The sequence below is a fragment of the Varroa destructor genome, unplaced genomic scaffold (genome assembly GCF_002443255.2).
Source record: "Varroa destructor unplaced genomic scaffold, Vdes_3.0 BEIS01000007.1, whole genome shotgun sequence".
Lineage (NCBI taxonomy): Eukaryota > Metazoa > Arthropoda > Arachnida > Mesostigmata > Varroidae > Varroa > Varroa destructor.
In genome coordinates, this window is record NW_019211460.1 from 8,815,763 (window position 1) to 8,843,473 (window position 27,711).

The 27,711-nt window shown below is 39.7% G+C and overlaps 2 protein-coding genes and 1 long non-coding RNA gene across 23 annotated transcripts in view; 1 reads left to right on the forward strand and 2 right to left on the reverse strand.

The window, feature by feature from the left end:
• LOC147754279 (uncharacterized) overlaps nt 1-1,396 on the reverse strand; it is a 2,830-nt gene extending 1,434 nt beyond the window's left edge. The window contains exon 1 of one of the 2 annotated variants that reach the window (XR_015317512.1): nt 1,255-1,396. This is a non-coding gene — a long non-coding RNA (uncharacterized LOC147754279). The remainder of the gene's footprint in view (nt 1-1,254) is intronic. The other variant, XR_015317513.1, reaches the window with a different exon arrangement.
• Nucleotides 7-19,894, forward strand: LOC111254995 (uncharacterized). 20 transcript variants are annotated; one of them, XR_015317506.1, is made up of 14 exons: nt 7-3,088; nt 3,470-3,589; nt 4,168-4,278; nt 5,255-5,390; nt 5,782-5,971; nt 6,777-7,082; nt 7,471-7,674; nt 8,293-9,212; nt 9,444-9,725; nt 10,139-10,332; nt 11,102-12,425; nt 15,694-16,417; nt 17,887-17,939; nt 18,250-18,636. XR_015317506.1 is itself a non-coding variant. In XM_022816547.2 (9 exons), exons 1-9 carry the CDS (start codon nt 3,054-3,056, stop codon nt 12,112-12,114), a joined length of 3,201 nt encoding a protein of 1,066 aa, XP_022672282.1. In that variant the 5' UTR covers nt 7-3,053; the 3' UTR covers nt 12,115-12,704. The 20 variants fall into 20 exon arrangements, 1 of the variants encoding a protein (XP_022672282.1); XR_002675315.2 differs by having other exon boundaries at nt 5,255-5,971; XR_015317504.1 differs by lacking the exon at nt 5,782-5,971.
• LOC111254998 (uncharacterized) lies at nt 19,472-22,319 on the reverse strand. The gene is made up of 2 exons (XM_022816565.2): nt 21,931-22,319; nt 19,472-21,498 (listed from the first exon to the last, which is right to left on the reverse strand). Coding segments are annotated over exons 1-2 (1,431 nt in total). The 5' UTR covers nt 21,933-22,319; the 3' UTR covers nt 19,472-20,069.
• Nucleotides 22,320-27,711: the final 5,392 nt, after the last annotated feature.

Genomic DNA, 27,711 nt, shown 5'->3' on the forward strand with positions numbered 1-27,711 from the left:
ATATCATACGTCTAAGAAAATACATATATATGTATATATATAAATTAAGTTGCTCAGTAATAAACGTGGCGACCATTAATTCCTTGATCCAAGACAAAGCTACTTTGTAACAAAGGGACATTTTACGACACTTTTTTTGGCCTTCGAGATGATCTGGTACTTGGTGAATTTTGAGATCGTTGACTGGTATGTTGTCACTCGGTCTTTTAGGAGATGAACCGCAGTGAGCCACGAAAAATCAGGAGATTCGAGTAGGTCCACGAATATGAGTTTCATTTTAAAGAAAAAGACCGTCGTATTCTGTGCAGGTTTTGTACTAGAAATACCGTAAGGTGTTAGTTTCTTTTTTTTCTTCGTAGTATCTTTCAAAGATCATCTTGAATTCGAAAATGAGTCTCGTAAAACAGTGCATTTCCAAGTGAATAATGAGAATAAGTTTAGAGTTGTGGTAGATGCCGACCTATCTCAAAATATATGGCTAATAGTACTCAAATTCGGTGTACATGAAGCTACCATATTTGCAAAGATTAATAAAATGAAAAAAATTAGACAAATGAGTGCCGCAGGATTTCAGTAATGGTGAAAGGCAGAGATATGGAAACGCTTGCTCTTCTTTACTCTCATGTTATAACAGCGAGCCATTCCTTCACCGAATTGTGATTTCTGATGAAAATAGTTCATTTAGGGTAATCGAAGGTGGTTGCTTCAGCCGGTCGATGCGACTAGACCGACAAGACATCATTCCAGAGCAAATATACAGCTGAGAAAATATGTTGGGTATGTTTGGAAGTCTAATCCAAATGAGATCCACTACAGCGCTATAAGCCCTGTTTTGCCGATCACAACCCCGCATTAGGCAGGCAAGGTCAGTGAACGGAGATAAACACTTCCTGTTAGACCTCACATGGCGGGAATGATGGCGATAGAAATGCAGAAGCTAAAGTTGGAAGCTCTGTGCCATCCGTAATACTCGTTAGGAAATTGCTCTTACAAATAACTATTTTTTAAATCTTGGCGACTTCCTAAATCAACATGATGTCAAAACTCTCTTCGAAGATCTCATAGATTTCATATAGTATATACCATGGGTGAATTTAATGAACGACGCATAATAGCTAAATTAACATTTATAGTATATATTTTAATAAAATATTAGGACTCAGTTTGACAACTAGGCATAGAAACCGTAATGATTATCATTAAATGCAGTTTTTATGTTTTATGTTCTAAGTTCAGTATAATTGCCTTACTTACTACGGTAGCTGTTGCAGCAGCTATAGCTGGTAGCTGGAACAGCATGGGCAGGTAAGAATGCCGGTGCAGTGTACACAAGCTGGGCAGAGACCGAGGACACCAAAAGGCAGCCACCCATAATGGAACCGAAGGTTTCGAAATTAATCATGTTCACTTAAATATAATACAAAAACAAAATGACTATTAGTCATCGCTTTTAGAGACATGGTAGCTTTCAATGAAGCAAACATCCTGATTTTCCAATCATAGTTATGAGTACAAGAAGGCATTAAACAACTTCCATTAAAAAATTGACGTTGCCTTAAACTCTGAAATAAGTAAAACGTGTACATTTATAGGTAAATTTCTACAATATGGAAAGAGCTGTAACCGTTTCGGTATCTTTAGGGAGCTGACGTTGCTCGGCGTGAAAAAGCTCCGAGTGAAATGGCGCGCGCGCGCGCCTGGGGACATTTGGGTTTAGGACAGAGGGCAGTTCAGAGAACGGGTTATCTATGACATAGGCCAAGGGGAGACAGTCACTCGTTAGCGACAATAGCTACTAAATTTAAAACAGAAACGATGGAACGCTGGAGCTGTTAGATATGACTGGAAAAAATCAAGAGATCTTCTCAGCAAGGTTCGAAAATTATCATAAAACCATAGGCATACTGAAACTCATTGATATGTTTGCATCTGATTTTTTTTCTGCTGGAGATTTCTAAATTAGCAAGTCTACTTACCAAAGCAATGGCCTCCAACTGTTTCTTCCCTAAGCCAGGTCTGGGTTTAGCCGAACTATACCCACAACAACCGCTATTGGATGCTGCTGTCACCAAACGAGAATTGACAAGACTAAGCTAAAATTGGCACCTTCTACAGAAAATATATGTGCAAAAGTTTGTATTGTGATTTGCCTTGTCGGATGTAGAAGTGTTTGAATGGGGCCATAGCGATTCATATAAACAGAAACATTATGCCCGAAATCAAAGCAAAAAAACTCTTCGTTCAATTTGAAGTGCTGTCGTTAGATTTTTGTATTACGTGAAGAATTGTCACAGTCGTGGAAGCTTCCCCATATTTTCTATCATAAAAAGATATAGTTTGTTGATATTATCTTACATGTGAATATATGCTGATAAGAAATATAGATACATACGTATAATTCGCTTTGCGCACTACTTCCTAATGCTGGTAAGACAGAGCAATTTTTTGAAGATTAGTCGACCTGACTATAGAGAGTTCCATAGAATTCTTCCTCGCCGGCCAGTTAATTTCCTCGTACACTAACCTATAATTTTACGACCACAGAAAGAAAAATGTTAGTTATATGCGCTAATCATGACCACAAAAACCTAATTATCAATGGTCGACATTACTTAGCACAGGTCCTACATATAGAGAACGGGAGTAGCTTATTCCGTTCATAATACTGCCAGATTTAAACATCGCTATAATAAGCTTCATTGCCAAAGCCATGAATTGTTTGCTAGAGAGTTAAGTGTCAAGTAGAATGCCCCTAAACGTAGCTCGACTTCAGTTGTCGCCAATAGTTATGGTTTTAATGGTACATCGTGACACCTGAGGCAAACACGTCCTTCCAAGAGAGTACAGAACACATTGAAAGCTCACGATTGCGATATGAAGTGCCCGAACGTAGCTTGTGTCGTTTAACGTGACTAGTTCGGTCTGTTCAAATATACTGCTATAAATAAAGAGCCGCTTGTGAAGGTCGGAGCCGTTGTTAAAGCAACGAAAGACATTTGTGTTCATTTCGGTGTTAGTTTGTGAAACGAGTGCAAATTGTGCAATTTTATCGAATGGGTAAAGTGTCCGAAGTCTTAGGACGAATCAGGTAGAGTGTCCTATACCAGATTTGATCCGGCGTATGATGTAGATGATCGATGCTTTATGATGTATTGCATGTGTATTTTCTGTAGTAGGAAAACCTTGAAAATCGCCATAAGAACACAACAAGATAAGTCGGTAAGGTTTGATTGGGGGTCGATGATAAATTATTATCATACAAAATTTGCCTGAAGCTAGACAGTTAGCGGATATAGCTAGACAAGGAGAGTTATACCAGTTGTTGACTAAGGTGATTTTTGCAAAAGAATAAAAAAATATTCCAAAGCACCAAAAGCAACAGGGGTTATAGTCGAATATAGGAATCTGTTTTCTTTAAGAGATTTTTTAGTTCTTATATATCGTTTGTTTCAATTCTATCACGTTCCAGGGTTAATCATTAAAGAAGGCATGGGTTACTCAATCATCGGGTGGTCTTTTAAGGAGAAAATGTGCCCATAATCTATAACCGCGCTTGCGGAGACCTAAGCCCACGGACAGTATGTGCAATGTTAGTAAATAAATTTTTACGTCTGAAACATTACGATTATAATTGCTGTTGCTATACTCATAACAATGTTTGCGTTTATAATTAGTTACTCTGTTTAAGCATCCGTTTCGTAAAAAAAATACCTAAGTACTATCGAAAGCTCAGCACCCAAGTGGGAATTTGGGTTTGAGAGAGCACCAAGGGATCGGTACGATCTTTTTATGCTTGTGTCTCTAGAATTTTTGCTAGATTGAATAACGTTTTTGTTTTAAATGCGCCCAGTTTTACTAAATATCCTTAACAGAAGCCTTCAGAAGTACAAGTGCAGTATCTCCTCAACCAATGCTGCCATAAACTTTATAAAATTACGTAAATTTACTGTCTAACTTCTTTTGGGTTTCCAGTGTTATCCATAGAGCATTCTTTGTTACATGATTAATATATATTTTGTTTATAGAGTCCATATTTTAAGGGAGGCGATGATGACGCGCCGCGTCATAGAACCGAGCTACATTTCCTAACTTCTTGATCAAATCGTTTATTTATTTTATAGTTCAACTACTATTTTTCCATAATTTTCAAATTTTGTTGGTCTTTAGTGAGGCTGCGACGATATCGCTCTTTAAATCCCGACATGGTGCGGCAAGGCACAAGCGTAGATACCAGATCAAAATAAGGAGAGACGAACTATATAAGTGCACTAAGAAAAGGTAAAATGACGATGATTTTCTATTGTCTGACATATATATCTCTCATATATTCTATTACGTGAGGAGTGACCATGACGTAGCATCACTCTGCAATCGTTTGCTTAGGTTGTACTTTTGTTAAAATTGCCAATTATTATAATTTGCTCATCAGAGATGAATAGGCTAAGCATGTGGCTCACTTTGTAACGCGATTTTTGAATTACTGAAAAAAGATACGTAAATACTAGACCTGAGAGGCTCAGAAATGCTGAGAACTGTGGATAAAGAGAATTCATAGGATGAGAAGATATTTACCAAAAATTGACTTTCACGATTTGTACATAAAATGCAATGTAGAAAATCAGTAAATTTTTGTTTTTGCGGAATTGTCGGGAAAATCGAGAAAAAAAATTGTCGGAAATGTCGGGAGGCGCTTAACAAGGTCAGCCGCTCTAGGGAATTGTTATTTGTTGCGATGTACTCCCCACGAAAAAAAGCTTCATCAAACAGAGTTTAATGAATTTTGCGGTAGAGAAAAACATGGCATCAATGAAACAATATTAAATGTCCGGAATATCACTATAGAAATTGCATGCAAATTTCTAATGTTTCCGAGTTAAAAAAGAAAGCGTTTCGAATTTTACGTCTGGTACCGCAGTTAGGCATCATTGGCAAGAAATCGAGCGCGTCTACGTTTACTTTTCAACCTAGACCATCTCGCACGTCCGTAGGTTTAATAGGCAAACACATTACCATTGCACCTCAATAATCATCAGATTTCGTACGCCTCAGCTACTGCCCATGTTTGGATCCCCAAATGCCTTTGACGACCAAGTTTTCATCACAGAAAACCAAGTCAGGGCGCTCATTTTTCTTGAATGAACATTTTTTGATGAACAATTTATTTTTTGATTGTGTCATGCATCGGAAAACCACCAAGCCTAGTTTCCGTGTTAGCGTCCCAAACTCTAATTTTGATTAACGTAATACTATTCAGGACGAGGCGTGCTCGCGTTGCGGATCACCATTCGCGCAAATGGAAGCTTGATCAGGATATTTGTACAGGACAAAGGCCACAACTACTCGCTATGAGTACGACCAAATTTCGCGTCACATCGATTTCACCTTTAAAAGTAGTTGGGCTGCCTAAGCAATATTCTGCAAATCTTAGCCATATATCATCAATGTTTTACATTATGTTTAACCACAGAATTAAGTAACAGACAATGTACTTTACAACTGGTGCTTTCCACGACTCATGCATAATGTCAGATCGGTATTCTCTAAGGTCTCTAACAGGCTGTACCACGGTTAAGGGCCGTTTTTTATGTTCTTTTGCCTTTTTCATCTTGCCATTGTTTACTTCGACATAGTATTCAAGAGTATTCCCTCTTCTTTATAGAGCTGTTGCAATTTAATTGTGCATTGAATGGAAATCGATGTTGAATTCAGGCTCCGAGTAATAGATGAAAAATAGTGCAGTTTTGATACTTCGTTTACTTTGCCTTTTGCCGACATTAAAAGCGGACGAGGCGGCGTGGGATGTCTGTGCTATGCGCAGTAGGTCCCCATAATTGAGAGAGAACTGTTTAAAATCCGCTACTAAGCTTAACAAAAAGCCGAAAACTGCCGTCTTGGATCCCGAAAGTCTACCCCAACCACCCGAAGTTCATGAGAACGTTAGATGATAAACAGCCGATGACTAGCCGAGAAGGTAAGCTGAAAACACTGACTGTTGCCGTACTTCTTGAATTTATGAATTTTTTATCGACAATTATGAACCTGGAAATGCCATAGACTGGGTGAAGCGCACAAGAAGATACGGACTCTGATTAGCATCTTGCCTGATCTTCATTTCGAAAAGGTTCCGGTTTACTGGGATGTTTAATGGGACTGGAAAAGCATCATGCTTGCTACTTAGTTAATGTTAGAAAGGAACAAGATGGTCAACGAGGATCTGTACATGGGCCGACTGCATCGAGTAGACGAAGTTATGCGATAGAAAATATCTAATACACAGGCCAAAGTCGTCTGCTTCTGTGTCACAATGCCAGGCTGCTTATAGCGAATGTCGTAAAAGCCGCTTGTAAAAACTTAGAAGGGGCCTGTTCTGTACCTACCAGAGTTCGCACCTACGGATTTTCTGGAAACTAAAATTAATAACGGCAAAATTTGAGGGTGAAAATGATTTTGAAACCCGAGTGAACCAGTTTTCACTGTTGGACCCGAAAATCTCTGACGAGAAGGAATAAATAAATTGGTTAAAGGATCGAAGAGGATCGTGAATGGCGACAATCAAGACATAATAAATAAATAAATAAATTTCGAAATAAAAACAAGAACAAAAAAAAGTTCGAAATTAAAAAAAAAACTGCACTTTTGCCTCGTGAGAAACGGCCCTTACTCATGTTACGACCTAATACGTTTGAGAACATGATGAGACAACTATTGGAAAATAAAAATCTAACAGTATTCATTTAAAAAGCTGCTTAACATTAATTATGTAAAATACTGCACAGCTAACTGTGCATACAAGTGCACTCTATGAGGCAGCTTCGCGGTTCGAGACTTCGTCACCGGAGCCAATCGGCGATTTTGAGTACCCAACATCACCGCTCATGGTCCGCAAGAGTGTAGACCTCTCTTCAACTTTGGAAATTAGCATTGAAGATGACAGCGATGGACAACAGGATAAACAAGCATTTTTGGGTAAGTGCAAGGACGAGTCCATAGAATTAGAGGATCCACTGAAGCAGTCGCCGCATAGGAAATTCCCTTTAAGGTCCCTCCGCGTCAAAGCTAAAACAGACGCCAATTCACAGAATGTAAGTATGACTATTATAACAATAAAGATAACTGTACGAAGGGAAATCCTAAGGCGTTTCTCATTGAATGTCGGATGGGATTTTTAATTTTTTTTAAATTCACCAAATGAATAATCAAACATCAAGCAGTCATCAGGCAGCCAATTACTAGTAGGCTAGTCTAATTGTCGAAGGCAAAATATAACCTAGAGAAGTTAATTTATTTAAGAACTTTAATTTTCTAAATAGACCGTAATCAATTATGTGCATGTTTATCCTGAGCACAGCATTGATACTTCATTTAGGTTTTGAAGTCAATCCCTTCATGTGCTTAACATTAAATTTGTTCGACGAGCATAGCGTTCATGATAGAAGTATACGTTTTTCATTAAACTGAATAATTTGGTAGGAGAGCGGGTTCGGCTGGCTGGAGTCGCCTGACGGCGTTTCAGAGGATGAAAATCCGCAACGAGGGTTTCAAGTGGAGGATAACGTTGGCGATGCTCTATTAGCATTACCCGAATGTCCAGTAAATATAGCAAAAATGCTTCCGTTAGCTAAAGGACATTGTAAAGATGAAGACATCACTAAGTCTCAGCGTTCTTCATTTTTCGTAAGTATAGCTTGTAGGTCGCTGCGCCTATGATAGACGTAAATCCAAAATCGTATCGAGTAGATTTTTAAGCCATACAGAGGAGTTTGAAGTAACGCTACTTGGCTCCATAGCTTCAGAAACTCGGCCCCTCTAAGCGACTGCGGTGATAACCTGAAAGTCGTTTAAATAATTATCTCTTATAGTTGATCTAAAGCATATTTCTTATGAAAGCTTAACGCTGCGCCTAAGCTAGAAACGATGAATTCATTTGGCCAGCCTCGAACTAAAGCTATTAGTTATTCAAGTTACTTAATTTTACTTTAATTAAAGTTACTTTAATTTTATCTAATGTGAATATACATTTTTATGCTGGAAATACATGAAAGCATAGTATGTTTACGTTGCATAGGCCGGTGCTTTCGCGATTCTTATCCTTTAAGTTAGATCGTATAATATATAATAATATATAATTAATAATCGTATAATAAGTCAAAACATAATGCATATCTTGGAAGTTTTGGGATGGCGGATGTTTACATTTTACCACACGTACAATATAAAAAAGAATCCACAAACATTGTTAACTCGTGCGCCGCTCCGATTTCACAAACTAATTAAAAAATATTTTTTGCGCAGGAAAGGAAACGACTTGAACTAATCGCTTCCCCTATGGAAAACGTGTGTGTAACGTCGAACGGACATAGAGAAACTGAGCACGAAATGGGCAATCAGGAAACTGCTGTCTCTGTACAAACGCTGCCAAGCGTGACAGACGAGTATGACGATGACAGTCCAGCCACACCTGGCTGTGAAGGCCTTTCATTGCTATGCCCTTCTGATGTTGGGATTCAGAACAATGTCATCAATTCTAGCGATGAATCATGTCTGGCAGTGACGAAGGACGGCACGAAGCTACAAGGCTCCCAAGTCGAGCGGGAAAAACATCCTGGAATTAATAATCAGCGAATAGACATCCGACCTGCCTATTGTCAGCCTGATTCCATTGTTGTGGATACAATGCAGGTTCTATATGATTTAGTGCAGGAGGTCACCCTATGTATTTCTAGCACCGAAATTGAGAAGGGCAGCGCATCTGAGCATGCCAAGAAGACATGTCTTATTATTGTTAATTCCCCAAAGACTCCTGTAATTGAAAGTACTAATAGATACGATCTTGCATTAGAGGATGATGTTAACTTCGATTGTCGAAGCAAGGCGCTTCATTTGGAATCCTCCCGCTTGGACGATTCCACATCTGATGCTGGAGACGTGAATAGATCGAACAGTCACTTATTTCTGGATCGTAAAAATTTGGCTGTAGATGAGGGTTCGGGCGACCTATCGCTCGAGCGGACCATCTCTATATCGTCTGGATCAGACACATCGTCATCATTCTTTGACGAAGATGAGCACGAAGTAGATCCTGACGGGCCGCTTTGGCGTCAGAACTTTCTTGGGCAGTGTGTGCTTCTAGTAGAAAAGAGGTTCCAAAAAGCCTATGCCAATACATGTATTAAACCACTTTGTGCACAGTTCAATAATGTCTATGAAGTCACGTGAGTATATAAGCTCCAGCAAAACAAGAAGATCATTTCATTCATTATCATCATCAAGAACAGGTCATTTCAGGAGCCAGCAGCCCTGTTAAATACATTATTATTATTATTATTATATCTTCCAATTTATGTTGGCTCGTGTTATGTGATACTATTCGTGTTTTCGCATACTGATAATCAGAATATGATTAAATGTACGTTATTATAAAATCGTATACTTTTTTTTTGTAGTAATGACGCTGATCGACTGCCTACATCGGAATTGGATATTCACCAGAATATTATGGTCATGAGCGACAGCCAAGTTACACACCGTCACCCATTTACCCAGCAGGAGACTAAGCAATTGGTCTGCAATTTCATCAATATGGCGACGGCGTTCCGTATGAGATTTCCGTATCTTCTTGCCGGGATCCAGACGGGACTGGAGACAAAAAAAGATATCTTTGTTTTTTCTGAATTTAAAGATGAACATCGAGTCTTTGCCAAACTTTGTTTTGGACTTGCCAAAAGGTTAGTTCAAGGTTACATAGATAATCTATATGCCAGTGCCCATATATTTTCCTTACGTTCAATCACATTCGCTCAGCGTTTCTACTCAGTTAATTGATAATAAACGCTAGTATACATATTAGTATGCTAGTTAGAATATATTCCCCTTAAAACCTATTAGATGATATGGAACCCTATAAAACCTTTTGTGTAGTTTGGTCGCCATATTTTTTTATTGTATAGTTGATTTAAGAATGCAAGAACTAGGCTAGTTAGAGTAAGTTGTTTGAAAAAGCAATGATCGACGTAATATCGGTATTATTGATGTTATTTCAGTACCCTTTATCTACTATAGTATGCTATTTTCGTAACCTTCTGGAAGGGTCGACCAGTATTATTAGCGACGTCAAATTTTCTGATTGTTCTAAACTCAGGCGTGTTCTGGAATGTATTACTCAGCTTCGACTTGTGCTGGAGTCTGATCTAGTTACCGATGACGCTAGAGAGCTCGAACTATTAGTTAATAGACTGTTCACCGGGTTTGGACCAGAATGGCCGACAATCGCTCGTATAACAGGAATTAGTCAGACGGCAATAAAGGACATTTTGATTCAAACGAACAATATGAGTAAGTATTGTTTTTTTGTACTTGTATACTATAACCGTCGAAAACAATCGCCAACCTTTATTTTCTATAACAAATTATGTCCTATCCAAAACACAAAGATTTACTTAGTTGGGAAACAATGCATAGTAAGTGGAACGCATAAGTAATAGCATAGGTTATCTGGTTCTCAGTGATTCTGATCTATAAACATCGCAGGAAAAATAAATGAAATGGCATCGTAGGGGTTGGCATTAGTGTTCCGCAAAATCGTACATGCTATTTGAAGTTTAGCTTCTCGCTATACTTCTTTCACTAAGGCCATCGTTTAAAACATCGGAGTTCTGACTGACAGAACTGTTAGGCCCTACGAGTTAATGCCGTGTGAAAGAGCACCTAGTTGAATTGAATGAAAGCAAGATACCGCAAAAGAACATACAGGGCAAAGTTCATGAGGATTTACAGAAGGAAATAAATAAAAAGGACCATAAAAGACGTAGCGGAAACACGTGTACTATGGTTACGAATGATCGGATACTCTATTAAAAATGTAATTTTTTGTCATCATTGTTATATGCTTGCTATAAGCTTGTTAAAAGATCCGCTTCGGCCATGTTCGCCTGTGGTGTCGACCTCTCTCAGTAAAATCCGTCGATAATTTTTTTGTCGCTTCGTACAGCTGTGTTTAGTTACAATAAGCAAACGAATAGGGTCAGGCCATCTGTCAACGCCGATAACCAATAGAAGTGCTCAAATGCTATATGAGACATTATGTTTTTTTGTTATTTCGCAGACATTCGCGAACCGACTCCATGGTTTGTCGTGCACGAATGTTTGTTGAAGGAAAAGAGATTCGTTCCTCGTCCCAGTCGTCATAGTCCATTGCCAGAGATCCCTCGGCAACCACAGTCATTCAGTCTGCACACAACGATGTCCTGTCTCAGTAAAAGTACTCTGCGCAACTCTAATAAGACACGGAGCAATGTAAACAATCGTAGCGTTCCAATACAACAGCTATGCGGTATGTCTAAGTTACGAGACGTTTGTATTGCCAAGCATAAACGGACCACTAATTGCTTACACCAGGGTATGAAAACGAACGAGAAACAACCGTCTCGAGCTCCGTTACTTCAAGCTATGGACAGAAACAGAAAAAAAGCAGAACAGGACGTGCTAACAGGACCATCTGATCAGAACTTGAACGCCAATCAAAATACTGCAACGGGCATTTTAGTGAACGCTACACCGCGTCCTAAGGACCATCTAAACTGCGAAATGGACACACAGAAACAAACAATCTTAACGGGTGCTTGCAAATCAGAACCTACATCAATCTCTGATCAAGTCATCGTGCGGGAGCTAGTTCTGCCGGTTACGGAGATAAAACCTGTCCCACTTCAGACCGATTCCACTTTGGCTCAGCGGTCTGTTTCTCGACTGAAACATTTATTAGAAAATAATAAAATTTCTACCACGGTGCCCTCATCTTCAAGACCTCCTGTGGCAAAACAGTTGGGTACACCTATGGGTTTTACGAAAGAATCTCATCATCTGTCCGTAGCAGTTATGTCGCACGCTGTATCTTCTCCCGTTCAACAAGAGTTATCGGTGCCAGTGGTTCTATTGAAGTCACCCAAGCGGTTGGGAAAAAGATCTCATCAAATTGCGGAATTAGACGGTACACCTGCTCGAGAGGAACCTACGCGCAAAGTTCGCAGGATATCCTTATGGAGAGACGAGACGGCTGGCTTCTCCAATGACAACGAGAACGTTAGTTTGTCGAGGCCAAATCAATTTGTCGCTTGAAACTTACAGTCGGCTCAATGTTGGCCCCAAAGCGGTCAGCGATGAAAATCAAGGACATCCAACAAAAGCCAGTCTCCTCTCGGCGACTTTATTACGGTAGTAATTCCCGGGTGAGGCAAATCGCTTTATGGCCATAGATGCACGTGGAAGAGCATGTTAAGAGGAAACTACCATTAGAACTGAAGAACGCGTAGCGGGCAAGTCTTAACCTTTTGATTTGGAGGGGTTTTACTCCAGAAAGAAGTGAATACACGTGAAACAAGTAACATGGTTTGAGCTGCTGACGAATTCGATACGAGCTTATCTAGGCCGTAAGTTTGTGGGCACGTTGCCTACTTTTATTTTCTATTTATATTGAATGATATTGTCTTTTCGCAATTTGGGCGTAGGTATTATCAACCTGAGATCAAGTTTGTTTTTAAGAGTTATGTTTCGTCTTAAAAAAGGTAAATACTATTGAGTTTGCCATGTTTATATTGTGTCGCGCGCTTATCAACTTATTTACTGTTTTGGTCCGTTGAAAATTTTCCAGTGATAAAATACCCCACAACGAAAGCAATAAACAAACAATAAAGAAAAAGATGAGAGAATAGGTGAGTTTTTAAAAAATCCCTCTGAGTAAAAGACGTCTCAGCATTTACGCAAAAGTTTCAACAGGTTAATGGTTTGACCCTTGTTCCTTCTTTAGGACGAGCGGTTGGAATCCCTTCAATAGGCATCTTATATGACAGTCTTCGGTTATGCTAGTTCGTGCAAACTGTGCATGCGTGTACCTTCTAGACGTTAACTTCCGCTAAAGCTTTTTCCAACTTATTTCATATGTCATCTAGTTCCATTCTATCAGAACAAATATTGTCAAAGACTAAGCCTACTTTAGAGCAGATCGCTCAGTACTAGCTAATTGAATTGCCTAAAATGAGCTTCGCGGATGCAGGAAGGCCTTTCCTTGCATTCGAGCATCCGAAAAAGCTTACTCTTTTTAAGATTAAAAAATAGAAAAGGCCATGGGTATTGTAACACGACCGCTCTCAACGACATGGCTTTCAAATAACTTCCATAAAGCGGAAGTTTTTTGGTATATTCGCTGAATGTGCCTAGTAGGATCTCGGAAAAGATATTTTCCTTCCGTGTGAATACGTGTGCTTTCCCCACACCGCAAGTCAACTTCCTGGGCATGTTTAGACGATTTGACGGACAGAGTTGGTACACGTGGTCGACCTGTAATTGCATATGGGAAGATGTCCGCACGATGGCACAGCGGTGAAATGTTTACCTACTGAACTTAAAAACAGGTGAAGCGGTTTAGATTTGAGACAGACGGAACCGCGCGTGCTGAAAGATACTAGATGTCTAGTGCAGCGGTTAACGCGGAACGTTGAACATGTTTTTGTTAGATGTAAAAACGTGTGTTAGTAAAAGCGACGTGTTAATTAATCTTCGACAATACAATAACGTTAAAAAAGAATGAAAATAGGATATTCAAGAATAATAATTGAAGATACTAGCTAACTTTTTGTCAAAAATTACGTCCTATAATAATTCAAAGACAACATTCTATTTGGGGACAATTGATGATATAGTGAATAGCTGCTGGACTCGTCTCAGACATGAGCGATGCCCAAAAAGCAATTTAAAAAATCAATACCTCTGCTTTTAAGAAACAGTAATTATTCTCGGCAGTTCCAAGTGGACTATTAGAAAGCATTCATTGGTTTCAGACATGGGCTCCTTCGGTAGAGTTCCGTCTAAATGGACATGCTCATGTTCCCTGACAATCTAAAAAAACATTCGTTAGGTTACTTGTAATAGAGACACGAGTGTTTTACTGCACAGAGCAACTACTTGATCTGTTTGTAGGAAGTTAATTAACAACTCTACGGCGTTTTTATATGCGTACAGTCAATAATGATTATAGGCACGTGCGTAGCCTTCAACTAAACTTCGAGAAAAAATATAGCTTCTCTATAGCCCAGTCAATCGAGAATTATCAAAAACATTATGCTAACTTAAGTTTAAGTAATTTTATATTTTCAATTCGGCTTATCAAAATGGTCGTTCTTTTGTATCGCTCAAATAGCTTTTCTCCTTTATAAGTTTCTAAGCACCAGTCTCCGTATGTTAGATGCTCAAATGGTTCCTAGAATGCGACTCTAACATGCAATGTACTATTGGGGTTGGTACTTTTAAGCGGGTTCCCAAATCTACAAACGTCGTAAGATCTTAGGCATAATCTAATTTATAAATTCTGAAGAAGGACCTTGTTAAGCTGAGAGCAAGCAGTTTTTTCCTGGAAGACGCTAATGGTGGAAATGCTTTAGTGTCATTTAGACAGGTAGTGTCTGACTCCTAGTCTACAGCATGGCATAGCTTTTTAACGCCCGAATTGGTTACCCACTGAAGACCGCTCCTGTCCGGAGAAATTGCGCATGTATAAAGTGTTAGCTGACTGTAGTCTCAGTCAACCGAAAAAGCCGAAGCCGACCATCTGCGTCCACTGCTCCCTAAAGAAAAGTAGCGGGGACAGAAGACAAAACAGGGATCTCGTCCTGGGTTCCCTCCTTTTAAGAATATCATCTATAAACCGACGTACCATAATCCAGTTTTCCCTAGAATCTAACATCGTGAATGAACCATATCAGCATTCAAGCGTTGTATGGCTACTTCTTTCTGTTTTTTTGACTTTGGATGGGGACTTTTGCATGTTCGAAATGGTGCGAAGTTACAACATACGAATAGCTGGTTATTCTTACTGCACCTATAGCTCAAGAGAAACTGTTTTACGCTTGATTTATTGGGTTGTATTTTTCTACCATAGAGAATTCTATTGCATAGCCACGCGTCACATTACTTCTTCTGCCAATAATTAATTCAAATAGTGTGACTATATGGCCATTGAGGTCGAAGTTGGTGTTTGGATTAATCCAACATTATAAAACAGCTCTTGCTTGTAAAAACATGTGGGTTCAACTGCGAGACGGTACAGTTGGCCAAAACGTGTTTGACTCGTCAGGAGACTTCATCAGATTTTCTCAGCTATGACCTTAAGGCGTCCCTGCGATTGCTGAAACCCCTGAAGTATCAGATGTAATTGAGGTGTGAATTCGCTGTAAACAGGACCAACAAGTCAACCGCAGGTCATTCCAACAAGATCATTTTCGATCGGAGCGTTTCCCATAAAATGGCTACCAATAGAATGTATTAAACGAAAGAAGTGTTGCTGCTCAACAAGTATCCATTTGAATAATTTATTTTTTGCCGGGACTGAAATCTCTCTTCACTGTTTCAGTGTCATCTTTGGAGCTCAACTTAATAAATCATGAATTACACTGGTGTATATTTAAGGACATAAAATACAAATATAAAACAAACTGATATTAAGGGCCCAATACGGTTCTCAGATTGTTGCCCGTAGCTAGGAAACTAAATCCAGATTTAGAATTAAACAGTAACGCAACGTCTAAGCAAGTCTTTCTTTTTAATATAATAATAAATCGCAATACGTATGTTCGACTATTTGAATGTACAAGGTAGCCACACGAAACAGATTCTCTTTAACTAGAAATACGTGCTTTTATTCAGGCTTCTTTCTGTACCTACCGACAAGAGCCGCACCGTAGGTCAGGGAGGTGAACACCTGGAAAATTCGCTTCGTCGTTAAATCGCCGAGGAACTTAGTGCTCTTGCCCGGACGCATTAACTGAAGAGACGCAACAATATCCATTGCGTGAGCAGGACATGGATTGGAAGTATTTAGCATCACAGTTGTTTTTTACATATCACATAAAAAATAACAAACTCTCTTTGATCCTATAATTTTTAAAAAGTTTATTGTAATACATAAGCTATCAGGATAATTCCCCTTAATAGATTTGTTCCGTAATTAGTAGGGGTCAGCCGAGTGCAACGTTACACGTATCCGATATTGCAACAATCACATCCCTAAGCCCTTAACGTTCTTGGCTAGACACGTTAGTGGTTAACTTCTCGTTTTGGTCCCTGTTTTCTAGCACAATATTCCTGACCATAGGATCTCAAACTGTTTCAAACGAAGCTAATGTTTTCGGGTAAAAAACGCTTGACTAGGCGGTACCTTCGTATAGAGTTTGATGCGTCATTGTTTTGCTTAGGTGTGGGCACACAGGATCACAATGTACGTCTGGCTCTCCACCAAGACCTTCAAACCTCGTCGGCGTAATCGGTCTAGTAACCCGCTAGGGAAGGCAAGCAGGCGCATAAGTAAATCAGTTCCGCTATCGAAGCTCGAAGTTAGTGTGGCGTGATCCGTATTTGGACCCCGGGTCGCGTATGTAGCTAAACTTCAATGAAAGCAATCGAAGTTGCATGCGCATTTGCCAATACACCGCTATAATGCGGTCGAGTACATTCACAAGCCATGATGCTGCCCGGGTACTTCAACGTAATTTGCTCACGAAGCATGAAGCCATAATAATGCCAACGCAATAAACTTCGAACTGTAAAAACTGTAGACGACTTGGGCTCTGCACAAACTTCCTCAGCAAGAAAAACCAATAGCTAATTTTATTGACCGTTACTGATACGCAGGCCACAGATCGTATGCCTACCTAGAACGAAATGTGTCCTCTGAATAAGGAAGCTATTACGTGCGATCAGTAGCTCTAATGTGGACAGCATTTTTGGAGAGAACTATGCCGCGACATGATCCGTCCAACGGCAAATTAACTTTAGATTGAGTCATTTTGACAGCTTATACATATATATAAAACATTAAATTATTCAATGTATAGAACTTTTTGACCATTTTGATTCGTATGCGACTAATTTAAACAGACGCAACAGTAAAATGACCAAAGCATCTATCTAAAGAAGAGTTTATATCAACTAGTTTCTCTCTCGCGATTCGTTCGATCTACGCCTACCTATGATTACCCGTAACCTCTGTATTTTTGCTTGATATAGATTTGTTTATATAAATGTAGTAATATGTTTTTTACGTTTGTCAACGAGTTGTCCATCGGCAAAACACTACAATTATGCTGCTATGCGCTTCATTCGTTTACCGTTAGCTTTGAGAGGGTTTTATTTTCATTGATGACGTTCGATGCAGGAACTGCACTATTATATTTATATATAAAACGCGTAGAAAAGTTTCGTACTTCGAGTACAAGAACGGCTTTCATGATTTCTCAGAATTGATTTTTCCCCTTTCTCATATTCGTAGAAACTGGCCAAAAAAAAAACCAAGTGTAAAATTTCCTTACAAAAATCTCTAGATCTATGATTTAGGAGGACAGGCGATATGGAAATGGGTGATATGGTTGTTCGAACGAAATGTATTATTCATTTCTACAAGCAAAACGGTCTGGCAAACCGTTACTATTTGAGATCATTATTGCTTGATAGTTGTGCGAAAGTGAACCTTGATGAGGTTTTGGGGGAAATATCTGCGAGTTACCAACACTAGGATATCTCTCGCTGGGTCGCCTGAAAGCTTAAGAAATTACACGGTAGAAAATCTTCGCTTGTATATCTTTGTGGAAGTTGTCGCTAGTGGTCAGCCTACGTTTTTGAACCTTAAACGCGAGGTTGTTTTTTTGTCGATTTGTTTGATTGATTATCCCGGATCGATATACGAAAGCTTTATTAGCACATCGATATAACAGTACCATTTGCAGACCCCTAGTAAAGGGAATCTACTATATTGTAAAACTATCATATTTTCAAAAAGCAAAATTGTTTTTTGTTCAGCTATTCTAAACCTAATCAAGTTCTCTTGTGTGATATTTCCGGTAGCATGTCTATTGGCTGTTGAAACCTAACATGACTGAACAAATGGAAGTCAAAAGGTAAGCGGATCATTCACTAATACCTAGGCGTTAACATAACAGACTGGTCATCATATAAATTATAAAGCACGGTCTACCTGTGCAGAGACTGCCAAATATTCTACGAAGGCATCCTGAATTCATCGACCGACTTAAGCAACGTGAAAACTTGAGTTCAACAAGAAGTTGTCCTTCATTACTTCATTATCAGTGTAGCATAGAGAAGAAAAAAAGTAATACACGATTAGTCTATAGATAAAGTGATGGAGTAAATACTCGTTTCGATGTCCGTCGTTTCATAGAATTTAATTAATGATATTCTATTTTTCAGCTTATAATAACATGAGGTGACTAACCGCAACTAGCGAGGGTAGTCACCGACAGTCGCAGCCCAGGACGCGCTAAATTATGATTTACTATATGTTATATATGTTCTCTCGAATGAGCAAAATCTCTTACTGTAATAGTTTATTCGACCATAGAAATTGCTGCCCGTTTAAAAAATTCAAGTTTAAAGTTCGGGCACAGCGACCATCCAAAGGGACTACCAGGTTGTATGCAGCCTCAAACAAGAGGGATAACTTGAGACAAGCTTGAATTTGCTTGGCATTGATCACCAATCGATTCAAAGACGCTAGCTAATAGTCTGCAGCAAAACTTTGAAGGCAACGGCATATGAGCACTGAATAAATGGCACGCCTAAAAACAATATATTAAACCAAGTGTTCTAAAACCGTCGGCTTGCCATGAAGGTCTGGGCATGTGACATTTAGTACAAAATACATATGCTATATTAAAGGCACTGAGATCTGTACTAAGAATGCTAACAAATTTACTATTCTAAGAAATACGACCAGCTGCAGGGTATTAAGGAAATGATTAAAATAGTACAGTCGTCTATTGGGGCAAAAAAAATTTGCGACGTATCGATATATCGTTCCGCACACACTCGACCTCGCACTGGCAAAGTTCAATTATACCGATACTTAGCTTTTGATAGAGAGTTGTTGTTATTATAGCAAATATCTGAAGACCGCTATCTATTTGTCACCCTACAACTCCAGATCGAAAGACTAACATGAATCCTATACATTACTTAACTGCGATTGGCCCACTATTAAGCGTCTATTCTGTCACTAAGCCCATTTTAGACCTAACAGCTAAATTTTTCTCACGATGTTATACAGGACGTACCCATTCGATCATGCGTCCAGCGTAGACAGGAAACCAGATCGGCGCAAATAAAAGATGCGTTCAGGTCAACAGTTCTGCTTTTGGGACGGCTGCCTTTTGAGTATTTTTCTGTGATACCTCACGTAAGACCCAGAATTATTATACTGACAACGGACTTCTCCGTACAACTGTTCATCTTTAGACTCGGTTTCGTGAGTACAGAAACTTGTGCCATTGGTTAACGATGAAGAAAAACAATACACGTAATCCACACAACTCTTCTTCTCCATTTTGAATTGAGAAATGTGTAATTTAAACGGTCAGAACTTAGAATTTACCCTGCTGTAAAGTTTAGAATATATATGTAATTCCAGCATAAATGTTTTCTTGTAATAATCAATAATGTTTTATTTCTCACCTCTTGCGGTAAGGAGTAGGAGTTGCGAGTTGACGTTACTGTAAATGTTAGTAGTTTAATTATTTATTATATAATGAAGAACGTTTCCTATATTGTCATATGTACAGTTGTATCTTACATCTTTAGAGGATGCAGTTTTTTTTCCACTGTGAAGACAATGCCCCTACGCTGGCCAGGGCAATATCCTTCGAAAAACAGTTGGCATCTTAGAATGTAGTCAGTTACGCCAAATGCTCATTGTTGATATAGATCTGCGCTTTCGTTACATATCGGTTAATGAAATCGTCGCTACTCAATGCTATATATGTAGAACGGCTCAGCTGTAAATGCCATACACTTAGTCCCAATAATAAGGTCAGATTGGTCGTAAAAATATGCCCTGGTTCCTCCAGCTGTGTACTGATTTGGGCTTAGCCCAAGTAAGGGCTTCTAGTAAAATATTGTTCTGTTCAATGATTGATTCCAGATGCGAAATAACGCATGGCTAATGTTAAACGCGCATGCTCTCTCTATAGTTGTTAGCTGAACAAATCGAATCAGATTAGGCAAGAAATTCGGTTTTAGTCAACGGCAGGCAGTATCGACGACGTCTCTCTTGCCGTCTGGTGCATGATAGGGTCGAGGATCAGCAGGATGATCGTGTACAGTGTGATAGGAAATGCGAATGTGATAACTACTGCTTGGCGCGATAAGTCAAGAGACTCCCATAACTTGAGCGTTTTTGGGAAGCTCCGTTGCTGGTTGAGGTAACGAAGGACATTGGCATCCACTTGGCCTTGATAATGCCGATGTACCCAGAGTCGAACCCGTTCAGCCTCAACAGCTATGCCAAACGAGCACTCACATACGGCGAAGAAGCCTGCAGCTAGCATAACAGCATGGGCCCATGTTGTTATATGCGGTAGTGCATACGTTGTTTGGTGGTATCGGGCCATTGCAAGTCCCTCAGATACATTCCCAATAACAGCTGCCACCCAGAAACAACACAAGGGACTGAACAGGGCATCGGAGTAAGCGACTAACTTCGAAATTGTCGAATGGCGAACTAGTGAAGACTCGTGGGGTACTGGCTCTTCGATGATGGCACGCAACTCAAATTTGATCGCGGCTGCAATTAGCGCGTACAGAATCATTACGAATACTGTCGAACCAACGATGATGAGCGATTCGAAATTCCGGCAGAAATACAGGACAATGAAGGTATAGACAGTCCAGTTTTTCGAACCAGTTAACTGCACGTTACGATGCGAGTTGTTTACCTCGTAGAACCTCAGTGTCAGCATCGCCGTTACCGCCGTGATGCATGCGAGAACCACAACAATACATGTTTTTATATTTTTTGGCTGGCGGGCACTCAACGTCGTTAACAGAACGTAGAGTTTGCCCGTATAGCGATTGAGCGCGATATGATTGCTTAGGGCAGCTACGAGGTTGAGTACGGTGCTTGGCCAGAAGATGGTCACATTCGCTAGCGGCGTTATATATAAATAGTAAATGGAAATAATAAACATAACAATGTAGACGACGTACAAGAGACGAATTAATAACAGCCATGTTCTCGATACGAACGCTTGAATCGACAAAAATGTACATTCGGATCGATCATCGCCGGGGATGTTTAGTCCACCGCCACCTGAAATCTGCACTAATGCAAGCGTTGTTTGGAACTCTGGCAGCAATGATGGAATACCCTTATTTATATTTTGCGTAGATACTTCATCTATATTTGGGGTGACCGGGTAGACCGGAGAAGTTGGCGAAATTTCGTTGCTGGCTGCGGGAATCGTCAGCGTGAGCGTAAGTCTGTCTGGATCCCCTTTTCGGAGACGTCGTTTCTTCGATGAGGGTCTTCGCCTTTGCGGGGTACGAGGTTCGGATGTTTTCGTGATATCAGGTGAACCTGGTGGCGATGGAATTGAAGCCTGAGATACGTTTTGTGAGATCTCCTCTGTTTCGCTGACTTCAATCTTAGTTTCAAGAGGATGTTCCCTGCGATACGGTAACAAAATTGATTGGTATTATAACCAGTCTGAGGGGCTAAGTCTAAATTGTAAATAATACCATGTCACAAATCGTGAACCTTAATTTACTAAAAAAAAATCTCAAAATCCTTACCTTCTCCTATTAATATTTGCCTGTTTCGACTGCTTTTACGTTGTCCGACTTCAATAATGCAATGAGGGACTAGTAAAATGTCGCGTTTTACAATAACATAATTATATCTACATCAGTTCTATTTATTTTATTCATGTTTTTTTTTCATGAAAATTTCTAGTTCAAATCATACGTTTTCTATTCATAAAGAGGGTAAAATCCTATACGCAAATATTGGAACGGTGAAAATTAGTCTCTGCTAAGCAAACTCTCTGTTATTTAAACGGAAAAAATAATTTTTCGATGAAAATGTTGACCACGACTTACATTTTCAATACTGAATCGACGTCTTACAAACACTCGAGCTTCTTGAGAACGCTCGTGCTCACACAGCTCGTGCGCAGGTTGTCATGTTTAATAGCTTGTATTCCACTGAAGCGTCACTTTGAACTTTAACTAATGTCCGCCACCGTGCACATACGTTAATCGGTGACTTTCCAAGACCTATGATTTCTTGACATCCTGTTGCTTACCAATTGGTGGCTTTCAAACCAACTAGCCGGCAGTGTTTCTTGGGGCGTACCGGCAACATCAATAGTACCAGAAAACACCACGAGCAGGCAGCAGGCGTCAGGCCACGGCACAACGACAAAGCGCCAGGCCCAAGTCAGTGTGCGTAGGCCCTTCCCTCCGCGAGCACAGGCAGAGGGTTTTTATCAGGCAGGCGTATTCTCTAGTCGAGCGACTCGGTTTTGTAGGTTTGTTCTGCCCTGCTGACATAGTTGACTTTCCTATAGCTTCTATCTCTTGCCCCTCGTGTGTCGAACGGGACGACTCACACGACAGATCGTCACCGCACTGCACTAGAAGCCGGCCTCGAAGACGTTATATTTAGAACGAACGTTGCTGTGTGGAATGGACTTTTTCTGTTGACGAGGTTCACTCATCATGCCCAAGCTATGCTTTCTTGCTTACTTCATCCACTCGCGGAAGGAAGAAAATCTGAGCGACGTTTAAGCTGGCTAGACGGGAGGCCAGTGTTTCTTTCGGAAACCAAAAGATCCATAAAAACTATTCTCTATTTGACGCTGTAGTAGCTACATAGATATGGAAAGAGTAACGCTTCGAGTGAATCTTCTATCTACAGTTCAAATGGCTAAACCGTAAGCATGCCGGTACGTAAGAAGAAATTGACAGAAGAATATGTCAATTTGCTGATTCGAAGCTAATATGTAGTTCAATGAAATGAATTAGCCTAATCGGGGCGGGCGAACGTGATTTTTAACAAGCCTTACCCAGTTATGCTAGCACTTCACTCAAAGTGGTGGCACGAAATGATCAAAACAGCCTTATTTGCTGAAAATAAAATGTCTCTTCTAGTCAGCCAATCGACAACTATTAATTGTGACCTGCAACGCTGCTTGTCAGCTATGGCAAGTCATTGACCCCAGGTAAATCGGTACGTTTCGATGGGTTAGGGCGTATGCCCACCAGCCACGCGAATTAGATGGGTTTCAAAACATTGTGAATTATGCACCCGAACCTAGAACTTTGCACTCAACCTTTTTGGCGTCAACTAGCGAATCAGCTGTCGTAGTAAGCTGCAGACCCGTTCCGAGTATTGCCCGTTCTGCTCGCCTAACACAGGACTCTTAGCTACCCTTCCAATGATAAAGGTCACCATACCGCGGACGCGACGAACCCGTTTAGACACGCAATAACCGTTCAGAGTGTTTAATAGAGTTTATATGTATTTGCATATATAGTTCCTGCCTAAAATCTATTTATCTTTGCTACTTTTAATAATCATGCGTGTACATTCATGCACATGTAGATGACAAGTCTAGGAAAGAAATCACAAATCTTGATAGCTTGCCTCTTCAGTCACGCACTTAAAAAAAACACTCTGAGTTCTGACAGAGGGGCTAAAAGTGACTGTATCTAAAGGATCGTCAAAGGAGCCTTTTGTCAAATACATCGAGGCATGGCAACAGGAATATGTGGCACACGAACTAGCAGATGCGATCAAAAGCAACCTACGAAATTTAAGGTTTAGACACTGTACAAGTATATTCGTAGCGGTTTCTGGATATATATATATATATATATATATGCAGGCTAGGTGCTATAGCCGTCTAATCGTTATTGAACGATTATTAAAACCATACTTACAGATATATTACAAGCTGATGGGAGTGTTGTTATACAAACTTCTAGAAAGCGTGGTTGTTCCCGAAAACTTTCCTTGCGCTTGTTTCCTTATAAGAACGGGGTGGATGCAGCCGAGTTTAACATGACAATTCAGTGTAATATAAACGACCACGAAGTCCGTAGATATTTACAAACTTAATATAAGGCTTATTGTTATTAATTGTACGAACTAAATAGGACCTGAGATGAAACGTGTCGGCCAAATGTTAGTACTTTTTCTAGTCAGCAACAAAGTATACGCGATAAAAGCTATTTCACGGCTGGTAATCATCTTTATTTGTTTTCTACTATTCTCTCTTTTAAAATATCTTAAAATATAATCTTAAAAAATACTGTTTGTTTAGTACAAAACTAATAGCTTGACCCTCTGTCAAAAGTAACTATTCTAAGAACGTTACCAACAACTATTTAACCCCTCATATGTAAAGCGTCCAATTGCATTTCTGGTTAATGCTGCATAGAAAAAAGACCGATTTCCTAAATCTTTATACCCCAATACATGTCGCTCGAAGTTAATCTCATAGGACTTTTGACGTATTCCTTAGCATAAATTCAGCTAAATTCAATCGGTTTTGCCTTTAACAGAACACCTATACTTCTCTCTACAGCGATTTCTGTCAGTGTGGCAGAGGCCCCTGCAAGTTCCCTGAATCGCTACTTACGCTAAAATTCAAAGTCTTGTATAAGGAAAGCAGAGCGCTTTTGAAATTTGTGCTGCTAAGGACTCATAAACAAACATTCCTCCACTAAGTCGTCCTATGCTCGGCCATACGATTACTTCGCAAAGATTGTTTTCTAATAGAATCAGTTACCTGAGCTCACTCTACGAGACATAATAGTTTGTTAGCAGAATCCACGATACCGATCCACCGCTGACAGAATTAGTTATTTGACATTTGGAAGATCACATAGGCAGGAGTGTCATTGGCAAGCCTCGATTGGAAGAGTTGCAGCGAGTGTTCTCGTAATCCGGTCCGAAACTCTCAGCGAGTCCATCCGTATCTTTTCATTAAACATATGTCTGGCTTAATGGATTTATGGCCGTTTAATTCTACTATGTTTGCCACATTTGCCACGAGATACTGAACTTTGTGTGATCTCTCAGTTGGCTACAGGCAGGCAGGCAGGCAGGCAAGAGGGGGCTGTTCAATACATACCGCGACAGCTTGAGCTATCGAGTGTTCAGATTTGCACCAAGCGTCTATCTAATGGCCTGTTCTGAGTATCTTTTGGTACATAGCTGCCCTATTCCTGCGTTACAAATGACTGGCTCCTTCAAGATCATTTGTCATTTTTTCGTCGATGCAAATTTGTGTTAAGACTAGATGTCGCTAAGTCAAATACTTACTATAGTATCAGTCGGCTGTTCTTTCTATAAAATTCCCATATTTTTGAAATCTTAACAAAAATAAAAAAAAAAAAAACAAGTGATTGTGTCGTTTTCTTCTAATTGAAAATTCATTACTTATTGTTGATTAAAACTTCGGTCAGTGTCGCTTTTGGACATCTAAGCAGCCTACATATTTTCCTAAACCCAGAAATAGATTTATTTTCAACAGCAGCTTTTTAGCCGCTATTTACGAGTTTAAGATTAAAGAAAAAAAAAATCTCAAAACGAAAGAATCAGATGTGAAAGTTTATTATTTTCTTCCCTGATCACTATACTTGATGACTGAGCTAGATTAATTATGTGTATTTAAGCTAGGGTCGTTTTGATAGGCACGTATTAAATCCTGCATGTAATTCTATTTGTTGGTAACACATGCCTGTGAAAAAGACCACCCTCTCCGAGGTTACGTGCACTAGCAGACGAAATACTAGATTCGGCCGTACAACCTTGGAAGTTCAGAATAGTTCGTCCTGAGCCAACGCTGTGCCCAGTAGCTAGTTGCATAAAAGGACTGTGACTCAGTCAGAAAACGATCATCCTGTCTTCTGAGTCAACTAAGCATACAAACTTGTCAATGCAATCATATTCACCTCAGTAGTTCGACGGTGCGCTATAATGCGCATGAATATATCCGGGCACGATCTTATGTTTTTATTTATAGGTCTATTTATTCTCATCAAGCGCCACCACACAATGTAATCATCTCAGTGCATAACTGGGTACTTCCGTTAGGTGTGTTAGAAAATTACCTGGATAATACGCTTTATATCATTTATAGATCAACATGTAAAACTATGTACAGATTTATTCCTAAATTACAGATAGGTCGAAAAACCCTTTTTGCAATCAATAAAATTAACCCTATATGACTTAGTTAGACTTTGCAGCTTTGCTCGTTGTAGTAAGGTGTTTGCTACATGAAGTTTATATGGGAAAAGTGCGCCGAATCACGTGTGCCTTTTGGTACATAGCCGCCCTATTCCTAGTTACTAGTTGCTAGGACTTGTGGCTACTGTAGCAGGCAGACCATAGAGTACGATGAGCTCTACACACACCTGAAGCTAAGTCGTATCATTACCATTCGTGAGAAGGATCGAGTTACCTCTTCTGAAACCAAAAAAAACGAAAAGCCAGACGGGTTACCCGATAATCTGTTCTTGCCATCCGTCTGTCACCTGGTGCCTTCTAGGCCACGATATCTATTAGTAAAGACACCCGATTATACTCGGGGAACATGTCACAGTGATTAACCCAAAGGCTTTTATGTACGTTCCTCCCTAAACCGTCGATCAGAACCACAGGAAGCCCTTTGAATAACAATGGCTGCTTCAGCTGTTTCCCAATTTCTCGCTGTCAGACGATGATACAGTCGCCAAAATTAAGAAATCAGAGTTAAAACTGCATGAAAGTTTCGGAGATGTATCATTTTCACATTGCGTACTAACGGTCAATACGCGAAACGTCTTCTACATTGTGTCAGTCAAACGCGACAGGCGCGTAACTGTTTTGATCATTGTTAGAAATTTCGTTGTCAATGAAATGATCGTTTGCTCTATTTTGGTTTTAGAATAAGCAGGAAATAATCGTTAGCCGATTGTTTGTAAATAGCGCATTACATGAAAAAACAAAAAAAAAATTAAAAACCAACACACAGCCAGGAGTGAAATTCGTTTATTAGATATGTATTTTTTGGCGATGTTTTGACAGTTGCCGAATTTCTGAAGCTTTATCTCGGTCGTAGATCCTAATTTCAACGTATGTGTTTTGTCCTTGTATTCCGCGTAGCGATCTGTGACTGTTTAAATTGTCGATTCATCTTCTGTCGATCAATCTTGCCAGGTCTGATCCCAGCCTTGTTGTTGTTGTTGTTATGTTTGTAATAGCGATAGGTCAGGCATTATTTCACACTTACTTCTTGGTAATTGGTCTACTTTCCGTAGCAGGGATTTCAACATGAGCTCTCTTTAGATCTAATTGATGCAGTGGCAGAATTGCGCACTTCGATCAAAGTTGTTGTTCCTATGTTGTTTATTCATTCAGACCTTTTACTACCGAATCTAGGAACGATGAATTGACTCTTGCCATATTTTTCTTTGGGGCGTATACCTATATCCGTCTGCAAAGACAAGCGGTCGGCATTTTGCTGGACGATTCACGGCTTGTGGCCATCGAACAACAAATCAAAGGAACTACCCAATGTTTGTCGTTTTGCACCGCGTAAAAACATGGCTAAGTTAGAGTTGGTGCACGAAAAGTTACTTAGTTTTTAGCCAACATTCTCGTTTGTCGCATTGCTTTTTTTCGTGTAGATAGCATAGTTACATGTATCGCGTTTGACGAAATACCAGGTACGTACAGATTATAGAGTCGTCAATGTTTATAATGACTCGAAAATTCACGAAAGTATCAAGATACGTACGAAGCGAAAAAAAGAACGATGCAAACGAGATATCTATAATTTCGCTTGTGCCGACAAATGGCGTGAAGTAGAAACCATTGTTCTATAG